The sequence below is a fragment of the Triticum urartu genome, chromosome 3A, assembly GCF_056163025.1.
Source record: "Triticum urartu cultivar PI428250 chromosome 3A, HENAU_Tu73, whole genome shotgun sequence".
Lineage (NCBI taxonomy): Eukaryota > Viridiplantae > Streptophyta > Magnoliopsida > Poales > Poaceae > Triticum > Triticum urartu.
The window spans coordinates 180362514-180381553 of NC_141875.1; the positions used below are offsets into that span (position 1 = coordinate 180362514).

General features: G+C 55.5%; 1 protein-coding gene across 1 annotated transcript; it reads left to right on the top strand.

Annotated features, from left to right (window-relative positions):
- Nucleotides 1-13022: 13022 nt before the first annotated feature.
- LOC147979116 (uncharacterized) lies at nucleotides 13023-13346 on the top strand. The gene has a single exon (XM_087515046.1). It carries the CDS (start codon nucleotides 13023-13025, stop codon nucleotides 13344-13346), a length of 324 nt encoding a protein of 107 aa, XP_087371172.1.
- The last annotated feature ends 5694 nt before the right edge of the window (nucleotides 13347-19040 follow it).

A 19040-nucleotide genomic window follows, 5' to 3' on the forward strand; every position in this document is an offset into this window, starting at 1 on the left:
TCCGACAGCACCATGTGCGATGAACTCAAACAACCCACAAGGTTTCTAGAAAGTAGGCGTGTTCGATCAACTAACAATCACACACGGCTTCCGGCAGAGAACTATTTGCGTTAGGCCACCTTGCACAAATGTTTCCACACAAAAAATTGTGTGTGATATACATACGAACATAATTGATTTTCTGGGATTCACCGTGGGGGATGTACATACGAACGGAAACAATTTTGTTTCGATGCCCCGCCAGATCGCACACGAGCTCATTTTGCCCCAGCTTGTGAGCCAGGAGGGCCTATCCCCGATGGTTACTGGGTCGTGTGGGAAGGACCCCCCTATCGCCCACACTCACTTGGCGACGGTTCCAAACGCCGTCGCGAAAAGGGGTTAAAAACCGTTTGTATAGCATGTCGCTCTACCAGTGATGATTTCGTCCCCAAAGGTGGCACGTTCCCTACCGAAACCATCAGACTTGTTGTGAGAAGCTCTGGTTTGTGAGAAGCTTATACCCAAAACTTCCCCAAATGGGACAAAAAAAATACCACGTCATGTTGATGCCGCTCCATGATAGCATGCCAAGTTTCATGAATTTCAGATGAGTTTTGGATTTACTAGAATTTTGAAACAAGGTATCTCAACATTTTGCCGGCAATTAACAGTACCCTGGTGTTTGAAATTCATTCCCATTTCTTGCATGGGACCTATGCTTGCACCCAAGGACACATATTTGATTTTTTCAACCAACTTATATGCACTGGAGCATGTGTGTCGGAGCAAGTGACCACGGGTAGCCCCATCAGCTCCCCATGGTATTTCAAGACATCGGGGCTAGCTGCAACCCTCATACCTCCTGGACGAACGACTGGTTACGTGGGCTGGCTAGTCCAGGAGGCCGGCTGCTAGAAGGCGGCAAGATCATAGAAGACGGCCACGTAGAGGTTGACTCCTAGCAAGCGGCCATGAGAAGGCCGACTCCTAGCAGGCAGCCCGTCGTTCCCTCAAAGTCTACACCCCCATTACCATGAAGGGACGAGGCATGGCCACAATACAACCTGCCAACCCCGAATCTAGGGCAAAGCGTGGCTACAGTGCGGTGTACCAAGGGGACACCCCTCGCCCGGCGCGACACTATTCCCACACGGCCCATGACATCACCTACGTCAGAGGGAGCCATGCTCCCACGATGACCGGTCGGTACGTCCCGTAGGCGGCGGGCCCTACCTGCCGGCGAGCCCCAGAAGGCGGCGATGCCCCACCAAGCGGCTGCGGGAGTGGGTCGCCTTCCAGCAGGCGGACCCCCTCCCCCCTCAAAATCTGTGCGCCATTAACCAGAAGAGACGGGGAGTGGCTACAGTGAATGCCCACTAGGCGGCGGTACTGTAGCCATGCTTCCTCCAACAAAGCATCCATCATCAGCAGCGAAGCTATAGTGCAAAGCGATCCACCAGACCCGCAAGCGGCGGGCGCGGCCTGTCGGCCGAGTACACAATAGCCGGCGGCCCCAACAGCCAACGAAGAAGCCAGCGTCTAGATACACTGACGGCCGGGTCCTACACCCGGCCGGATTACCATTGTACCCCTGGGGGTAGGCCTATAGAAACCCCCTAGGTCACCCATGCAAAGGGTTTAGAACCTTAGAAGACACACACCCACATAGAAAGTGTGAAGTAGGGCTAGCCTTGTACTTCTTCCTCCTCTAGCTAAATAGCTCAAGGAGTGATCATGCGGATACCCTACAAAGCAGGACTAGGGGTGTTACCTCCTAGGAGAGCCCCGAACCTCGGTAAGATTCACAGGCGCATGCGGTCTCGCTCACTCCTGCTTCTAGAGCCCGACGACGTACTCTTGTCCCTCTCCATGATAAGCCACCCCCTGGTATATGTCGCTACAGATCCCCAACATTTGGCGCCCACCATGGGGCAAGGTGGACCGTCGTTCGGAAACACATTCTGGACAGGAACCCTCTTCCTTCCCAGCGAGCGCAGCCCGCCAGGCACGCCGGATGGCGTTTGCATCGACATGCTGCGCGGCGCAGAAGCCGCTTGCACCGCGAGTAGTCTCACCGACCTCGTTGGCGGGATCCGTCTCTTCGACGAGCCTGCGCCCGACATGGGAGCAGCCCGCTCCCAAAGCTGCCTCGTCGACCTCCTGGGCAAGATCAACATCGCCAACGAGCTCACCTTCGACATAGAGTCTGTTGGCTCCACCGACCCGATGCTCGTCGACTTCGACGTGGCATCCCCCGATTCCTTCCCCGCCAACGTGGTGGTCATCGACACCCCACTCCCTCCTGCGACCAGCAATGCCAGCACCAGCACCGTCATGGAGGTGCTGGTCATCAGCCAAGATAGAGCCTCCGATGGTGTTGCTCACGCCCCACTACAGGCGGCACTGCGGAGCTTATCCGCGCCCGTTGCGGAGAACGCGGACGGAACGATGTTAGAAGCCTTCCGCATCTCGCTCCTCGAGAGCGCCCAACAGCTGGCGGCCATGAGGCGCCTCAGCGAAACCTACCAGCACGAGATCGACCACGCCGTCTGCGGCACACCGGCTGCTGGCGAGCTGAGCCGGCTGGGCATCGTTCGGCAGCATGGCGCGGCCGTCGCCAGCATGTTGGGAGCCGACCGCCCAGTCTACGCCACTCCCTTGGAGAACCTGTGCGTCGCCCAGGCGGCAGCAGATGAGCTGGATCACCTGGAGGGTGACGAACGACGCTGCATGACGGAGCGCGTCCAGCAGCTCCTCGACGCGGCCGCCGCGCAGCAAGAAGCCAGCCATCGCGTGGTGGAACCCGTCCTGCACGCCGAGAACCTCCCCCTCCCCCTCGCCGATAACACGGCGTGACCTCTTGGATGCCGACAGGAGCCGCCCGTGACCTAAGAGACCAAGAGCCGGCTACTAGCCGCAGCCGCACACGCATCACCATTGAGTGCGACCAAGACGGTCGCCCTTGAGCAGTCGAGCAGCAGGGCGATCGTCCGCCTCCCTTGCGTAGGGAGAGGCGCGTCTCCCTGCCAGCCGTTGAGCACCCGACTCTTGGAGATCGGCTAGGCCCCCGTGAAGGAGTCGGAGAAAACGACGCCCGCCACCGGATCGACCGACTGGCACGATCCCTGGCGATGGTTGAGGAAGATGCAATCGGCCCGCCTTGTTTCGGCCCCCGCATTCGCGACGAGCCCTTCCCGAAAGGGTTCTCGCTCCCCCAAGATACGCCCAAATACAACGGCTCCATGAAGCCGGAAGATTGGCTGGTTGACTACTCCACTGTCGTCAACATCGCAAACGACAGCAAGCGCGTTGCAGTGAAGTATGTTCCGCTCATGCTCTAGGGCACGACCCGGACATGGCTGAACAACCTCAAGCCCTACAGCGTCAACAGCTAGCTGGCCTTCACCGAAGTCTTCATCCGCAACTTCACCAGCACTTAAAAGTGGCCGCCTAAGCCTCGACGTCTCTCTCTGTGCATCCAAGGCCCGACCGAGTACACCCGCGAGTACTTGACGCGGTGGGCCGAACTGTGCAACTCCTGCGAAGTGATGTGTCGGTGCATCCCTACTTGCCTGCCTGCGGCCCATGGCGTGGCTCTGCGAGCAGGCCCATACGGCCCATCTTCACCAACAAGCACTCAAGACCCTCGCGAGGGGCCAAGCCTCGCGAGGCGGACTTCACAAGACCTCCTCGGGAGCGGCCTCATCAGGCTGGCTCGCGAGGGGCGGAGAGTTCAAGGCAAGACAAACCTCCCGAAGTTCCAGTGAAGTCAGCCATGACGACCAAGGCCAGGCGGGCGGCAGCATGCACAGTGTCCTTGTTTCCTCTTTGGTGCTAAGGAAGCAAGCGCAGGCGCGGAGTACCGAGGCGTTAGGCAAAGGTTTCCATATCAGTGCAACGAGACCAAGACCAGCAGGACGACAAGACGGAGGTCACCATGGAGCCCAAGGCGGCATCACCACCAGAGCCTTTTGCAGGTGAAGACTTCTTTTGTCAGGATAAGCTGTACTAGATGTCCCCTTCAAATTGGCCGTTGTTGGCTCCCTTCCTGCTTAATATTTGGGGAGAGGACCAAGGCTTCTATAAATAGGATTAGCACCACAGTAGGGGGCAACTAGGCTGGAACTCATTCAGCTCATCCTCTCACCCACCAAACACAAGAACACCTCGCCTCAGGAGGCTGTTCTTCCCCTTGTACTGTTCATCCTCAGCCCAAGAGGCAATCCACCACACCACACTGGAGTAGGGTATTACACCACAACGGTGGCCCGAACCAGTATAAATCTTGTGTCCTTTGTGTTGCGAGTTCGTCGAGTTAGCCCAAGAGATCTTAGCAAAGCTAAGACGGGGATCGATTGGCGGAGATCTTCCCACGCACCCCAGTGTTCGAACCTTGAGGGTTTTGCCGGAACTCGAGATCCGACATTTGGCACGCCAGGTAGGGGTGCACCGGAGTTTTCTTTCCATCGATTCGCGCTCCACCATCTTCACACCCGTTCCCCATGGCGGGCGCCCTTCTGGCTGGATCTACCGGTGCCCACAGTGGCGCTCGGGGGCTCCAAGCCCATGCTCCTGCCTTGCAGCAGGCGCAGTGGCCACCCAAGTTCAAGCCGGAGATGCCGCCACGCTATGATGGCGCGGCGGGCCCGTCAGCTTTCCTACTGGTGTATGAGGAGGCCGTCCTTAAGGCTGGGGGCGACGACAAGGTCATCGCCAACTGGCTTCGCGTGGCCCTCACTGGCACACCGCGCGCCTGGCTGCTCAACCTCCGCGGATCCACGGTGGCGTCCTGGGAGGAGTTGTGCAGCCTCTTCGTTGCACGCTACACGACACCGGCACACCATGCGGTTGCGGCCCTCCTCGGCGTCTCACAAGCACCACCTTCAGATCATCATGTCAAACCATTCTTTCGCCAGATCGGTGCCGCTTCCAAGCGACCGGGGGCTCCGCCGGGCTGGGCCGCGCCCGAGACCGACCTCACCATCTACTCAGGGGATCATCCCGCCTCCACCGTCGGCTCGGGTGCGCTCCCAATGCTTTGCACGCCCACCATCTGCCATGTATCCATCACCAAGATGCTCGTCGACGGCGGCGCTGGCCTCAACATGCTCTCCGTCGAGGCCTTCAACCTTCTTCACGCACTGCTCGAGCGGGTCCGCCCTAGAAAGCCTTTCTCAGGAGTTGGTGGAAGCTCCGCCCGCTCCCTGGGGCAGATCCGCCTCCCCGTGATCTTCGGCACGCGTGACAACTACCGCACCGAGCTCATTGATTTCGACATTGCCCACATCGGCCTCCCGTACAACGCCATCCTCGGGTACCCGGCCTTGGCTCAGTTCATGGTGGCGACCCATCCGGCTTACAACCTCATGAAGATTCCCGGGAGCAAGAGTGTCCTCACGGTAGTTGGGGACACCAAGGTAGCCTTGATGACGCTCAAGCTCGCCCTCAAGGCCGCCGTGGCAGCACAACCAACCAATGCGGATAGCTCCAATGCCAAGGGAGCCGCACCAACCAAGAAGAAGAAGTTTTTCACTCAGGACAAGGCAGAAACCAAGCAAGTACCAGTTGAGGAGGACGGGTCCTCAGTGGCCACCTTTACCATTCGCGCCATCCTTGAGCCTGATCAGGAGGAGGCGCTGGTGAAGTTCTTGCATGCAAACAAGGAAGTGTTCCCTTGGGAGCCCGATCAGCTAGTAGGGGTCCCAAGAGGGGTGATGGAGCACCACCTGAAGGTGTGCCCCAACGCACGCCCCGTGAAGCAGAAGGCGAGGCAGCAGTCCACGGAGAAGCAAGCTTTGATTGTCCAAGAGACCTGCAAGTTGGAGGCTGCGGGTGTCATTCACGAGGTTCGGTACCCCGAGTGGCTGGCAAACCCCGTCGTCGTCCCCAAGAAAGGCGGAAAGGAACGGATGTGCATCGACTTCACCAACCTCAACAAGGCCTGCCCCCAAGATCCGTTCCCCCTTCCACGCATCGACCAGATCATCGACTCCACTGCCGAGTGCGACTTGCTATGCTTCCTGGATGCGTTCTCAGGGTATCACTAGATCATGATGGCGGTAGAAGATGTGGAAAAGACAGCCTTCCTAACCCCGTGCGGGGTATACTGCTACACTTGCATGCCTTTCGGGCTACGCAACACGGGCGCAACCTTCTAGCGGCTCATGCACATCGCCTTGGGTCGGCAGCTTGGGAGGAACGCTGAAGCCTATGTCGATGACATCATGGTGAAATCTTGGGAGGCGAGGACCTTGAGCCAAGATCTGGAGGAGACCTTTGAAAGCCTCTGCCAGGTGGACCTGCGACTCAACCCAGAGAAGTGTGTGTTTTCCGTCCCTTCCGGCAAGTTGCTGGGCTTCCTTGTGTCCCACAGGGGGATCGAGGTCAACCCAGAGAAGGTCAAGGCCATTGAAGACATGAGCCCACCGCAGACCCTCAAGGAAATTCAGAAGCTTGCTGGCCGGGTGACCACGTTGGGATGCTTCATTTCCAAGCTGGGAGAGCGCACCCTACCCTTCTTCAAGATGATGAAGAAGAAGGGCCCATTCTAGTGGACCCCGGAGGCCGACCAAGCTTTTCAAGACCTCAAGAGATACCCGACCTGCCCCCAGTGATGGTGGCACCATGACCTCTCGAGCCCTTAGTGCTTTATCTTGCCGCCACCCCGTACTCCGCCAGCGCGGCTCTGGTGGCGGTTCGGGAAGAGCACCAAGCCAAAGGTGCATCGCATCGAGCTACGCCACCAGCCGAGATGACGCAAAACCAGGAAGGTGCCGCAAGGGCCGTAGAAGCATCAACAGAGGACCAAGCATGGCAGGATGACGCCGCCAAGGCCCCAACAGGTGATCAAGCGTCGGGGGTCCCACCACCTCAGGAGACGCCCCAACTTTCGCAAGACACGAGCCTCACCAACACGCCAGCACTCGTCGAGCACCCGGTGTATTTAATTAGCACGGTGTTGCGGGACGCAAGGGCATGATATCCCATGCCTCAGAAGCTCTAACTCGCGCTCTTGGTGGCCTCGCGTAAGTTGCGGCACTACTTCCAGGGATACCCCATCAAGGTCGTCTCAGCCTACCCATTGGAGAGAGTGCTCAGGAGCCCCAACTCTACTAGAAGGGTCCCTGAGTGGAACATCGAGTTGCAAGCATTCCAGTTGGAGTTCAGCATTACCAGGGTCATCAAGGGAACCACACTCGCTGATTTCTTGGCAGAATGGACAGACGCCTGGCCCAGCGCTTGAAATAGGCGAAGATCGGTCCCTCTCACCGGGAAGTGAGGCGCCTGACAGCTGGGTCATGTATTTCGATGGTGCTTTCGCACACCAGGGTGCGGGGGCTGGAGTGGTGCTCATCTCACCCACTCAGGACAAGCTCTACTATGTTGTGCAGCTCTGCTTTCAGCAGGGCGAGAAGGTCTCCAACAACATCATAGAATACGATGGCCTCATAGCTGGCCTGAAAGCTGCGGCAGCTCTAGGGGTGAAGCGCCTCACCGTTAGGGCGACTCGCAGCTCCTCGTCAACTTCTCCAACAAGGTGTATGAGACGAACGACGAGCACATGGAAGCATACCTCACGGAGGTGCGCAAGATGGAGAAGCAATTCCTGGGCCTGGAGTTGCAGCACGTGCCCCGTGGCACCAACAAGGAAGCTGACGACATCGCCAGAAGGGCATCCAAGCAGTAGCCCCAAGAGCCCGGCGTCTTATAGGAGTGGCTCTTCAAGCCATCGACAACACCACCGCTTTCAAGAATAGCTCAGCCTCAAGAAGAACTCCCGCAGCCGCCTGCCACAGGAGCCCCAGCCTGTGGCCCGACCTTGGGAGCTCGCCTACTCTTGGCGCTCGAGCCCCAGGAGGGATGCTGGACCAAGGAATTCAAGGAATATCTGATGCAAGGGACATTGCCGGAGAAGGAGCAGGACGCGGAGCGTGTGGCCCGGCAGGCCACGGCATACTGCATCCAGGACGGTGAGTTATACAGGAAGCGACCAAATGACGTTTCACTGCGTTGTATCTCCAGGGAGCAGGGGAAAGAGCTGATAGCCTACATACACGACGGGGACTGCGGGCACCATTCGTCGTCGCGAACCATCATCGGCAAGGTATTACGCAGTGGATTCAACTGGCCTACGACGCTCAACGACGCAACTGAGCTGGTGAGGTCCTGCGAGGCCTGTCAATTCCACGCCAAGCAAATCCATCAACCGGCTCAGGTCCCACAGACCATCCCACTCTCGTGGCCATTCGCGGTCTGGGGACTGGACATCCTGGGCCCATTCCCTCGAGCGCCAGGGGGCTACCGGTACCTCTACGTCGCCATCGACAAGTTCACTAAGTGGGCGGAGGTTGAAGCCGTCTGCACCATCCTAGCTGGCTCTATAGTCAAGTTCATCAAGGGCCTCGTGAGCCATTTCGGGGTCCCCAACCGCATCATCACCGATAATGGCTCACAGTTCACTAGTAATCTCTTCAAGTCATATTGTGCTAACCTCGGAACGCAGATCTGCTACGCTTCGGTAGCGCACCCCAGGAGCAATGGCCAGGCCGAACGTGCCAACGCGGAGGTCCTGAGAGGCCTCAAGACCAGGACCTTCAAGAAGAAGCTCGAGGCCTGCGGCAGGGGCTGGCACGATGAGCTCCAGTCTGTGTTGTGGTCCATCCGCACCACCGCCACCAAGCCGATGGGCGAGATCCCGTTCTTCCTCGTCTACGGAGCAGAAGCAGTCCTCCCTCACGAGGTCACGCATCGCTCCACACGGGTCCTAGAGTTTGATGAGACATAGCAGGACGCCACGCGGGGGATGGACCTCGTGCTGCGGGAGGAACGCCGTCGTGAAGCTGCACTACGAGCAGCAAGATACCAGCAGGCGCTGCGGTGGTACCACTGTCGCAGCGTTTGCTCCAGGACTCTTGAGGTGGGTGACCTCGTCCTGAGGCGGGTGCTCTCCAGGGAAGGGCTGCATAAGCTCTCACCCATGTGGGAGGGCCCGTTCAATGTCACCCATGTCTCCAGGCCTGGCGCCACGCGCCTGGAGACGCAGGACGGGGTACCCATCCAGAACGCCTGGAACATCCAGAACCTCCGGAAGTTCTATCCATGAAGAAAGGCCCAGTGCGTGTGAAGAAGTCCCGGCGCCTGTGAAGAATCACCGCCCATGACACTCTCACATAATAACGAGTGGGGTTGTACACGCCCGGAGTCTCAGGAGTGCTGCCCTTGGGCCTCGGGGGCTCCCTCCCACGTCCAAGTGGCAGCACTTAGCTCCGCGCTGGTGAGAAGACTTGAAGACTATACTAGGTGCTGGACGCGGCTTTTCATTTGCTTTCCGTAGTTGGCTCGCCCTCTTTCTATTGAAATTTGCTTCTAGAGTTCTTTGTTGATTTGGTGTTGCTGCCTTTTATCGCTGTTTTCGGCTCCAGTTTAACTTTCACTCTCTCTCTCTCGCACACCTCGCGAGGGGGCTAGGCAGGCGACCCTCGCGAGCATTTTTCCATTCTCCCCTTCTCTGCCTTTCGACTATTTCTTTGCGAGGCATCCTCGTTCTAGCCCACAAGCTGGCGCACCTCTCCTAATCCATGCCCCTCGGGTATCGCGATACGAAGCGTTGAGTCAAGGCTCAGGTGAACAATAAGCCTCCTAGCGAGCCTCCTAATGAGTTTTTTTGCAGCTCCCTAGCACCCTCCAAGTCAAGGAAGGCCTTCAAAGGCACTAGGAAGCAAGTCCCTCATGAAGAGGAGGCTACCCCAAATGTGCCAAGCTAAGTTACCTCTACACAAAATAACGACACAACACAGAAACAACAAACATAGCATAATGATTGAGATCATAGTTCGATACACGCCCCTCCGGGGCCCATTCCGGTTTCTTCTTGATGCAGGAAGGAAAGGAAAAACAAAAAAGCAGCACCTGCCCCTACAGCGGTCCATGGGGGCAGGCTCCTGGCATCGTCTTGAGCTCAGTCGGACCCCTCCTCGCGCTTCACGGAGGCGCGGTGACGAGACGACCCGCTACCTCCTTCGAAGCGGGCATGGTGGTGTGGCGGCTGGTCGTAACCACCACTGCTGGAGTTATCGCCGGGGGAAGAGCCTCCATAGCTAGACGAGACGCGGTCGGCACCAAGGGTGGGTTCGCCTCCATCCTCGTCACGACCGTCGCCAAGGCCGAGCACCTCCTCGCCGTCGTTCACCTCGGGGCAGCACCCGGCGCGGCGACCATCTTCCCCAAACACCCTCACATAGAGGGTCGCATCACCATCATACCTGAAATGGAGGGTGCACCGCCTACCCAGGCCACACGCGCGGGCGAACGTCTGCCAACCGTGGGCCAGACCTATATTGCCCGCGGCGCAGACCTCAACCGAGACCCAAGAGGCTCTGCTGCAGCAACCGTCTGCCTGCAGCCAGCACCCGCCTGGACCAGACGCTGGCAGCTCGTCGACGAAGAAACGCGGGAGCTGAAGCCAGTTGTCGGCCGGGTTCTCCGACCAGACAACGAACTCTGGCAGCACCTCTGTTGAGTAGAAGCGTCACCGGGGAGGCCGCGCAACCACGACACATCTCCCTTCATCGACAGAGCTGCCGTGACCGGAGCGACCCCTGCCACGCGCAGCGGCGCCACCACGAGAGCGAGGGGTCGTGGTGTGCTTGCGGGGACGACCGCGTCCACGCTTGGGCGCCGGAGTGTCGGGCCCCTCGCGAGGGGCCTTCCCCTTCTCCACGGCAGAGAACCTCCTCGACAGCGCCATTGGTGGCGGTGATGGACCAAAGGGGGAGTAGCAAGCGGAATGGGAAGAGATGGGCGACGGGGGCTCCTCCCCCTCCCATTTATAGCAGGAAAAGGCCAACTAGCGCCCCCCATGATCACATTTAATGATGGTTTTTCCATGCATATCGCAGGGACCTATCAAGTCGGGCAGTTGCCGAGGCAGCATGGGGAAGCGGAGATGCCCACGTCCAATGAACTGCCACGCGTCAACTAGGGCCGCAGGCTATTGGGGCCTACGGCACTCCGCACTTGACCTTTGGCCTCGCCTCGAAGCCCCGCCCAAGCGCGCCTTGGGCCCGGGGGCTACTGTCGGCGTTCTAGGAACGGGGGTCCCTAGATTAGCCTGCCTGTGGCCCACGGCGTGACTCTGCGAGCGGGCCCGTACGGCCCATCTTCACCAACAAGCACTCAAGACCCTCGTGAGGGGCCAAGCCTCGCGAGGCGGACGACACAAGACCTCCTCGGGAGCGGCCTCACCAGCCTGGCTCGCGAGGGATGGAGAGTTCAAGGCAAGACAAACCTCGCAAGGTTCCAGTGACGTGAGCCATGACGATCAAGGCCAGGCAGGTGCCAGCGCGCACAATGTCCTTGTTTTCTCTTTAATTGGTGCTAAGGAAGCAAGCGCAGGCATGGAGTACCGAGGCATCAGGAAAATGTTTCCATATCGGTGCAACAAGACCAAGACCAGCAGGACGGCAAGACATAGGTCACCATGGAGCCCAAGGCGGCGTCACCACCAGAGCCTTTTACAGGTGAATACTGCTTTTGTCAGGATAAGCTGTACCAGCTGTCCCCCTTCAAATTGGCCGTTGTTGGCTCCCTTCCCGCTCAAAATGTGGGGAGAGGACCAAGGCCTCTATAAATAGGATTAGCCACCACAGTAGGGGGCAACCAGGCTGGAACTCATTCAGCTCATCTTCTCACCTACCAAGCACAAGAACACCTCGCCTCAGGAGGCTGTTCTTCCCCTTGTACTGTTCATCCTCAGCCCAAGAGGCAATCGACCACACCACAGTGGAGTATGGTATTACACCACAATGGTGGCTCAAACCAGTATAAATCTTGTGTCCTTTGTGTTGCGAGTTCATCGAGTTAGCCCGAGAGATCTTAGCAAAGCTAGGACGGGGATCGGTAGGGGGAGATCTTCGTGCGCACCCCAGTGTTCGAACCTTGAGGGTTTTGCCAGAACCCAAGATCCGACAGGGTGCACGAGCTGCAAGCCATAGAGTACTTCACTGCCGGGTGCCGAGAGGGGACCCTACTCAAGCACCGACTCCTTTGTGACGAGCCGGCTACACTCGACGAACTGCTGATCATAGCAGACGAGTACGCCACTGCCGACTCCTCCATGAAGTCAGAGCTTCAAGTGGACACATCTGGGAAAGTGCTCCCTGCAGCTCCTCAGGTGCCGGCTGGTGGCAACAGTCGGCACCAACGACAATAAGCGCAAGGCCCAGCAGCCGGCTTCCACCAGCCGGCAAGTGGCAATGGTTGAAGATCTGCAGCCGGAGGGTCAGCCCGGCCCCAAGCGTCAGAAGGGCGGCAAGCCCGCTTGGTTGCCCGCCTTCTCCTATGAGCAAACACTCGATGCTCCCTGCAAGTTCCACAGCAGCACAAAGCCATCCAACCACACCACTTGGAAGTGCCACTGGCTCACCTGAATTGCCAAGGGCGAAGGACTGACGCCTCCACCTACCGGCCAGCCAGCTCCGCCTCCTCAGCAGCCGGCGGCCCGCCCATTTGCCGCCATCCAAGATGAGTTCCACAAAGAACATGAAACCTACGTCGTCTTCACCAGAGTGGCCGACGACAGGCACATCCGGCGTTAACAGCACTGTGAGGTGAATGCTGTCACTTCCGAAGCCCCGGATTTCATGCATTGGTCCGAGAGGCCCATCAGCTAGAGCCACGCTGACCACCCAGAGGTGATGCCTTCTCCGGGTTCCTACTCCCTGGTGTTGGATGCCACCTTTTCAATGGAGAGGCGAGCTGGTTGTTTCTCCCAAGTCCTGATAGATGGCGGTAGCAACATCAAGATCCTCTACCGCGACACCATGGAGAAACTGTGCATCAAAGAGAAGCAACTCCAGCCTAGTCGGACTGTCTTCCATGGCATTGTACATGGCCTTTCCTGCTCACCAATCGGCAAGATCAAGATAGATGTCCTCTTCGGAGACAAAGATCACTTCCGCCGAGAGCCAATCTTGTTCGAGGTGGTCGACCTGGAGAGCCCTTGCCACATGCTCCTAGGTCGGCCAGCTCCAGCCAAGTTCATGGCGGTGCCGCACTATGCCTACTTCAAGATGAATATGCCGGGTATCAAGGGAATTATCACTATAGTTGGCGACTTCAAGAAGTCAGCCGCCTGTGCTGCTGCTAGCAGCCGGCTGGCCGAGTCCCTCGTGATTGCTGCCGAGAAGAAGCTCCTTGACCGGGTTGTGGCCATGGCCAGCAAGAAGCCGGACCTGTCACCAGACCCGAAGGAGTCGGAAGCTCAGGGCTCCTTCCAGCCGGCCAAAGAAACCAAGAAGATCCCACTGGACCCCGACCACCTGGAGAGGCATGCTATCGTGGGGACCAACCTCGATAGCAAATAGGAAAGCGTGCTCATCAATTCCTCCCTGAGAATCAGGGACATCTTCGCATGGTCTCCCAAATACATGCCGATTGTTCCGATGGATTTTGCCGAGCACAAGCTACATGTCAGATCAGATGCAAAACCAGTCAAGCAACCCCTCCACCGCCTGTCAGAAGAGAAGAGAAGAATTGTTGGTGAAGAGATCGCCCACCTGCTCGTAGCCGGCTTCATCATGGAAGTATTTTTTCCAGAGTGGCTCGCCAACCCAGTCCTTGCATTGAAGAAGAATAACAAGTGGCGCATGTGCATTGATTATACGAGCTTCAACAAATCTTGCCCCAAAGATCCGTTTACTATGCCTCGGATAGACCAAGTAATTGACTCCACAGCCGAATGCGAGCTATTGAGTTTTGTGGATGCCTACTCTAGTTACCACCAGATCAAGTTGAACCTAGCTGATCGGATGAAGACCGCCTTCATCACACCATTCGAAGCCTTCTGCTACCTGACCATGACATTCGGCTTGAGAAATGCCGGTGCCACGTTTCAGCGTTGCATACGGAAGTGCCTCCTCAAGCAACTCGGCAGAAATTCTCACGTCTATGTAGACGACATTGTTGTGAAGACGGAAAAGCACGGCACCCTCCTGGAAGATCTCAAGGGAACTTTTGATAATCTGCGCCGTTTTCAAATCAAGCTCAACCCAGAGAAGTGTGTCTTCGGAGTCCCAACTGGCCAGCTCCTTGGCTTCCTTGTCTCAAAACGCGGCATTGAGTGCAACCCTATGAAGATCAAGGCCATTGAGCGAATGGGGAGACCCACCCGACTGCGAGACGTCCAGAAGTTCACCGGCTGCTTAGCGTGCATCAGCCGTGTAACTCCCCGAGACCGTTGCGCTAGGTGTCTCCGAGTTATTCGCCGTCGTTGGCATGTCATTTGTTTGCGTGTCATGCATTTCATATCATGTGCATCTCATTTGCATACGTGTTCATCTCATGCATCCGAGCTTTTTCCCCGTTGTCCGTTTTGCAATCCGACACTCCTACGTCCTCTGACGCCCCCTTTTGCCTCTTTCGTGTGCGGGTGTTAAACATTCTCGGAATGGACCGAGATTTGCCAAGCGGCCTTGGTTCACCACCGGTAGACCGCCTGTCAAGTTTCGTGCCATTTGGAGTTCGTTTGATACTCCAACGGTTAACCGGGGAACCGTAAAGGCCTCGTGTGTGTTGCAGCCTAACACCCCTCCAAAGTGGCCCAAAACCCATCCAAACCCCCTTCATCCTATCGGTCGTTCGATTAAGATCGCGTGGCCAAAAACCGCACTGCATTTGGACTCTCCTAGCTCCCTCTACCTATAAATATGTGTGCCTCTCCGAATTTTTCGCGGACGAAACCCTAGATCTCACCTCCCCCGCGCCACCGGACATGTCCGTCCGCCAAGCGGACGTGTCCACCGTGGCCGCCACGTTGCTCCGTCCAATGGCAAGCCGCCACCTCAGCATCACCGCCTCCCTCAGCCACTCATCTCGCGCCACGTCAGTACCCGTGCCGCCCCACTTCGTCGCCGGCCCGTGAGGCCCAGATCGAACCCGCCCCGGGCCGCGCCGGACCCGAGGAGGCCCGCGCCTTGCCGGATCTTCGCCGGTGCCTTGCCGGAGTTCCCGCCGCTGCCTCGGCCTCTGCTGGCCACCGCGCACCCCGCGGCCCATTGCTCCCTCCGCCGCCTCGGCCCTGAGGCCGCCGTCCCTTCATCGTGGTGCGCCGTCCCTTCGCCGTGGCGTGCCGCCCGCCCGCCGTTGCACCACCGCGCGGCCCTGCGTGGTCTCGCCGGCCCCGTCGCCGGATTCGCCGCCCGAGCGCCGCCCCGTGCTCCGATCGGGAGGGCAGCGCCCGGATCCACCCGCCGCCGCCCGTCTTCGCCCTCCTCGGCCGACCGCCGTCTCCCTCCTCTTCTCCGACAACAACTCCGGCTAGCCCGGCATCGCCCCGGTTCACGTGCAGCCAGTCAACCCTAGATCTATTCCAGAGGTTGACCCGATTTCCACTAAGTCCTGTAATTTTGCATTTTTATGCCATGTTCATTGCATCATAACTCCTCATCTGTAGATCCGTTTTGTGCATGCCATATATCAAAATGTTCATCATGATGTCCTCTCCATTTTGTTACATTGTGACATGCTTGTTTGAGTCCATCTTGATTCCTAAAATGCTATTGCAAGAGTGCTATAAAATGTTAGTTCCTGATTGTTATCAGTTTACGAGCATTTGTCATTTTTGCCATGTTTATTGTGTGCTGCATATGGGCATGAGCTCTACATGTGTTTTGGGCTATGCCATGCCATCTTTACAGGGGTGTATGCCATGTATTTTTGTGATCAATGTGGTGACTAGAACAAGCATGCAAAGTATCTCTCGTGATATTGCTGATTTCAGGGACTTAGAATTTCACCAAGTCTTTGCTCTGCTGTTATTTTTATGCCATGTATTCATGTTGCTACAGAGAGATCCATGCCTCTTTTGAGTATGTTCAGTAAGGATGATTTTGACATATGGCTGTGCTCTATCCATACATGTCCTTGTTTGCATTTATGGGGTGCCCTAGCATGACTCAATCTTGCTCTACTTTTGCTATAAAATGTTCCTGGCAGATTGTTTACGTGCTAATCAATTTTGCCAGGGTTGTTGTAGTTGATCCATGCATGCTATGAGTTTGTTCTTGCCAAGTTTAGCTTCTTGATCATGTCTTCTTGCTGGGTGTATGCTTAGCTTGTCATGCAATGCCTTGTGTTGAGTGCATCGAGCTCGCAAACATGCCTTCCTAGCTCTGTTTATGCCATGTCCAGTTTTCTGCTAAGTCTGAATCTGTTAACGAAACTTGCTATGTTTACATGGGTGCCATCATATATTATGTTCCTTTTTGGATTATGGTCAGTATGGGAATTTAGTTATAAGCTTTGAGTAGATTCTTTCCATGCCTTGTTTTGCTATGTTATCTTCCTGTAGCATGTTGTTATCTTGCTCTAAACATTGCTTCCTGATGTAATTCCTGACATGTTATTTTCACTAAGTCTGTGATGCTGATATCTTTTGTACTTTTGCCATGCTCGTTTGAACCTGCTCTTGTGTGATTTAGCCATAGCTCAGTGTTCATCTTTTGTCAAGCATCTTGAGTAGATCACTGCCATGTGTTTTGTTACTATGTTAGAGTGTAGTAGCTTAGTTTCTTGTTGCGTTCTAGATGGCATCGTGCTGTTAATCGTAGAATTGTGCCATTATTGTTTTGCTTGTCATTTCCAAACCGTGGATCCGATTCCAGTGATCTTTATATCAATTTCAACCAAAATCAACTCATCTTTCTAGTGGCACACTTGGTTTGCCAAGTTGAGGCCTGGTTCAATCTTTTCCTTCCAGAGCTCGCATATGCATTACATATCACATCCCGCATATCATGCCATGTTTTGCATCATGTTGCTTGCGCATTGCACCGTGGTTGATTGTGGTTCCCTTTTCTTGTGTTCTTGCCTTGGGTAGAGCCGGGAGACGAGTACGTGATCAAGGAACCCGTTGATTACGCTTACGAGGATCAAGCTTTTGTCATCTCGGATAACTTTGCAGGCAAGATGACCATACCCTCAAAATCAATTCTATCTTTGCTTGCTAGTTGCTCGTTCTTTTGCTATTCCGCGATACCTACCACTTGCTATATCATGCCTCCCATATTGCCATGTCAAGCCTCGAACCCACCTTGTCCTAGCAAACCGTTGTTTGGCTATGTTACCGTTTTGCTGAGCCCCTCTTATAGCGTTGTTAGTTGCAGGTGAAGATGGAGTTTGTTCCTTGTTGGAACATGATTATTGTTGGGATATCACAATATCTCTTATTTTAATGAATGCATCTATATACTTGTTAAAAGGGTGGAAGGCTCTGCCTTATGCCTGGTGTTTTGTTCCACTCTAGCCGCCCTAGTTTTCGTCATACCAGTGTTATGTTCCTTGATTGTGCGTTCCTTACGCGGTAGGGTTATAATAGGAACCCCTTGACAGTTCGCCTTGAGTAAAACTTGAAGGAAATATTCCCTAGAGGCAATAATAAAGTTATTATTTATTTCCTTATTTCATGATAAATGTTTATTATTCATGCTAGAATTGTATTAACCGGGAACATAATACATGTGTGGATACATAGACAAACAGAGTGTCACTAGTATGCCTCTACTTGACTAGCTCATTAATAAAAGATGGTTATGTTTCCTAACCATAGACAAAGGAGTTGTTATTTGATTAACGGGATCACATCATTAGTTGAATGATCTGATTGACATGACCCATTCCATTAGCTTAGCACCTGATCGTTTAGTATGTTGCTATTGCTTTCTTCATGACTTATACATGTTCCTATGACTATGAGATTATGCAACTCCCGTTTGCCGGAGGAACACGTTGGGTGCTACCAAACGTCACAACGTAACTGGATGATTATAAAGGAGCATTACAGGTGTCTCCAAAGGTAGATGTTGGGTTGGCGTATTTCGAGATTAGGATTTGTCACTCCGACTATCGGAGAAGTATCTCTGGGCCCTCTCGGTAATGCACATCACATAAGCCTTGCAAGCATTGTAACTAATATGTTAGTTGCGAGATGATGTATTACGGAACGAGTAAAGAGACTTGCCGGTAACGAGATTGAACTAGGTATTGGATACCGACGATCGAATCTCGGGCAAGTAACATACCGATGACAAAGGGAACAATGTATGTTTTTATGCGGTCTGACCGATAAAGATCTTCGTAGAAAATGTAGGAGCCAATATGGGCATCCAGGTCCCGCTATTGGTTATTGACCGGAGACGTGTCTCGGTCATGTCTACATTGTTCTCGAACCCGTAGGGTCCGCACGCTTAAGGTTACGATGACAGTTATATTATGAGTTTATGCATTTTGATGTACCGAAGGTTGTTCGGAGTCCCGGATGTGATCACGGACATGATGAGGAGTCTCGAAATGGTCGAGATGTAAAGATTGATATATTGGAAGCCTATGTTTGGATATCGGAAGTGTTCTGGGTGAAATCGGGATTTTACCGGAGTACCGGGAAGGTTACCGGAACCCCCCGGGAGCTAAATGGGCCATGATGGGCCTTAGTGGAAAAGAGAAGAGGCAGCCCTACATGGGCTGCGCGCCTCCCCCTTCCCCTAGTCCTATTAGGACTAGGAGAGGTGGCCGGCCCCCTCTCTCTCTTTTCCCCCTCCGCGAATCCTATTCCAACTAGGATTGGGGGGGGGGAATCCTACTCCCAGAGGGAGTAGGACTCTCCTGGCGCGCCACACCTTGGCCGGCCAGCCTCCCCCGTCTAGTCCTTTATATACTGAGGCAGAGGCACCCTAGAACACACAAGTTGATCCACGTGATCTATTCCTTAGCCATGTGCGGTGCCCCCAGCCACCATATTCCTCGATAATACTATAGCGGAGTTTAGGCAAAGCCCTGCTGCTGTAGTACATCAAGATCGTCACCACACCGTCGTGCTGACGGAACTCTTCCCCGACACTTTGCTGGATCGGAGTCCGGGGATCGTCATCGAGCTGAACGTGTGCTCGAACTCGGAGGTGTCGTAGTTTCGGTGCTTGATCGGTTGGATCGTGAAGACGTACGACTACTTCCTCTACGTTGTGTCAACGCTTCCGCAGTCGGTCTGCGTGGGTACGTAGACAGCA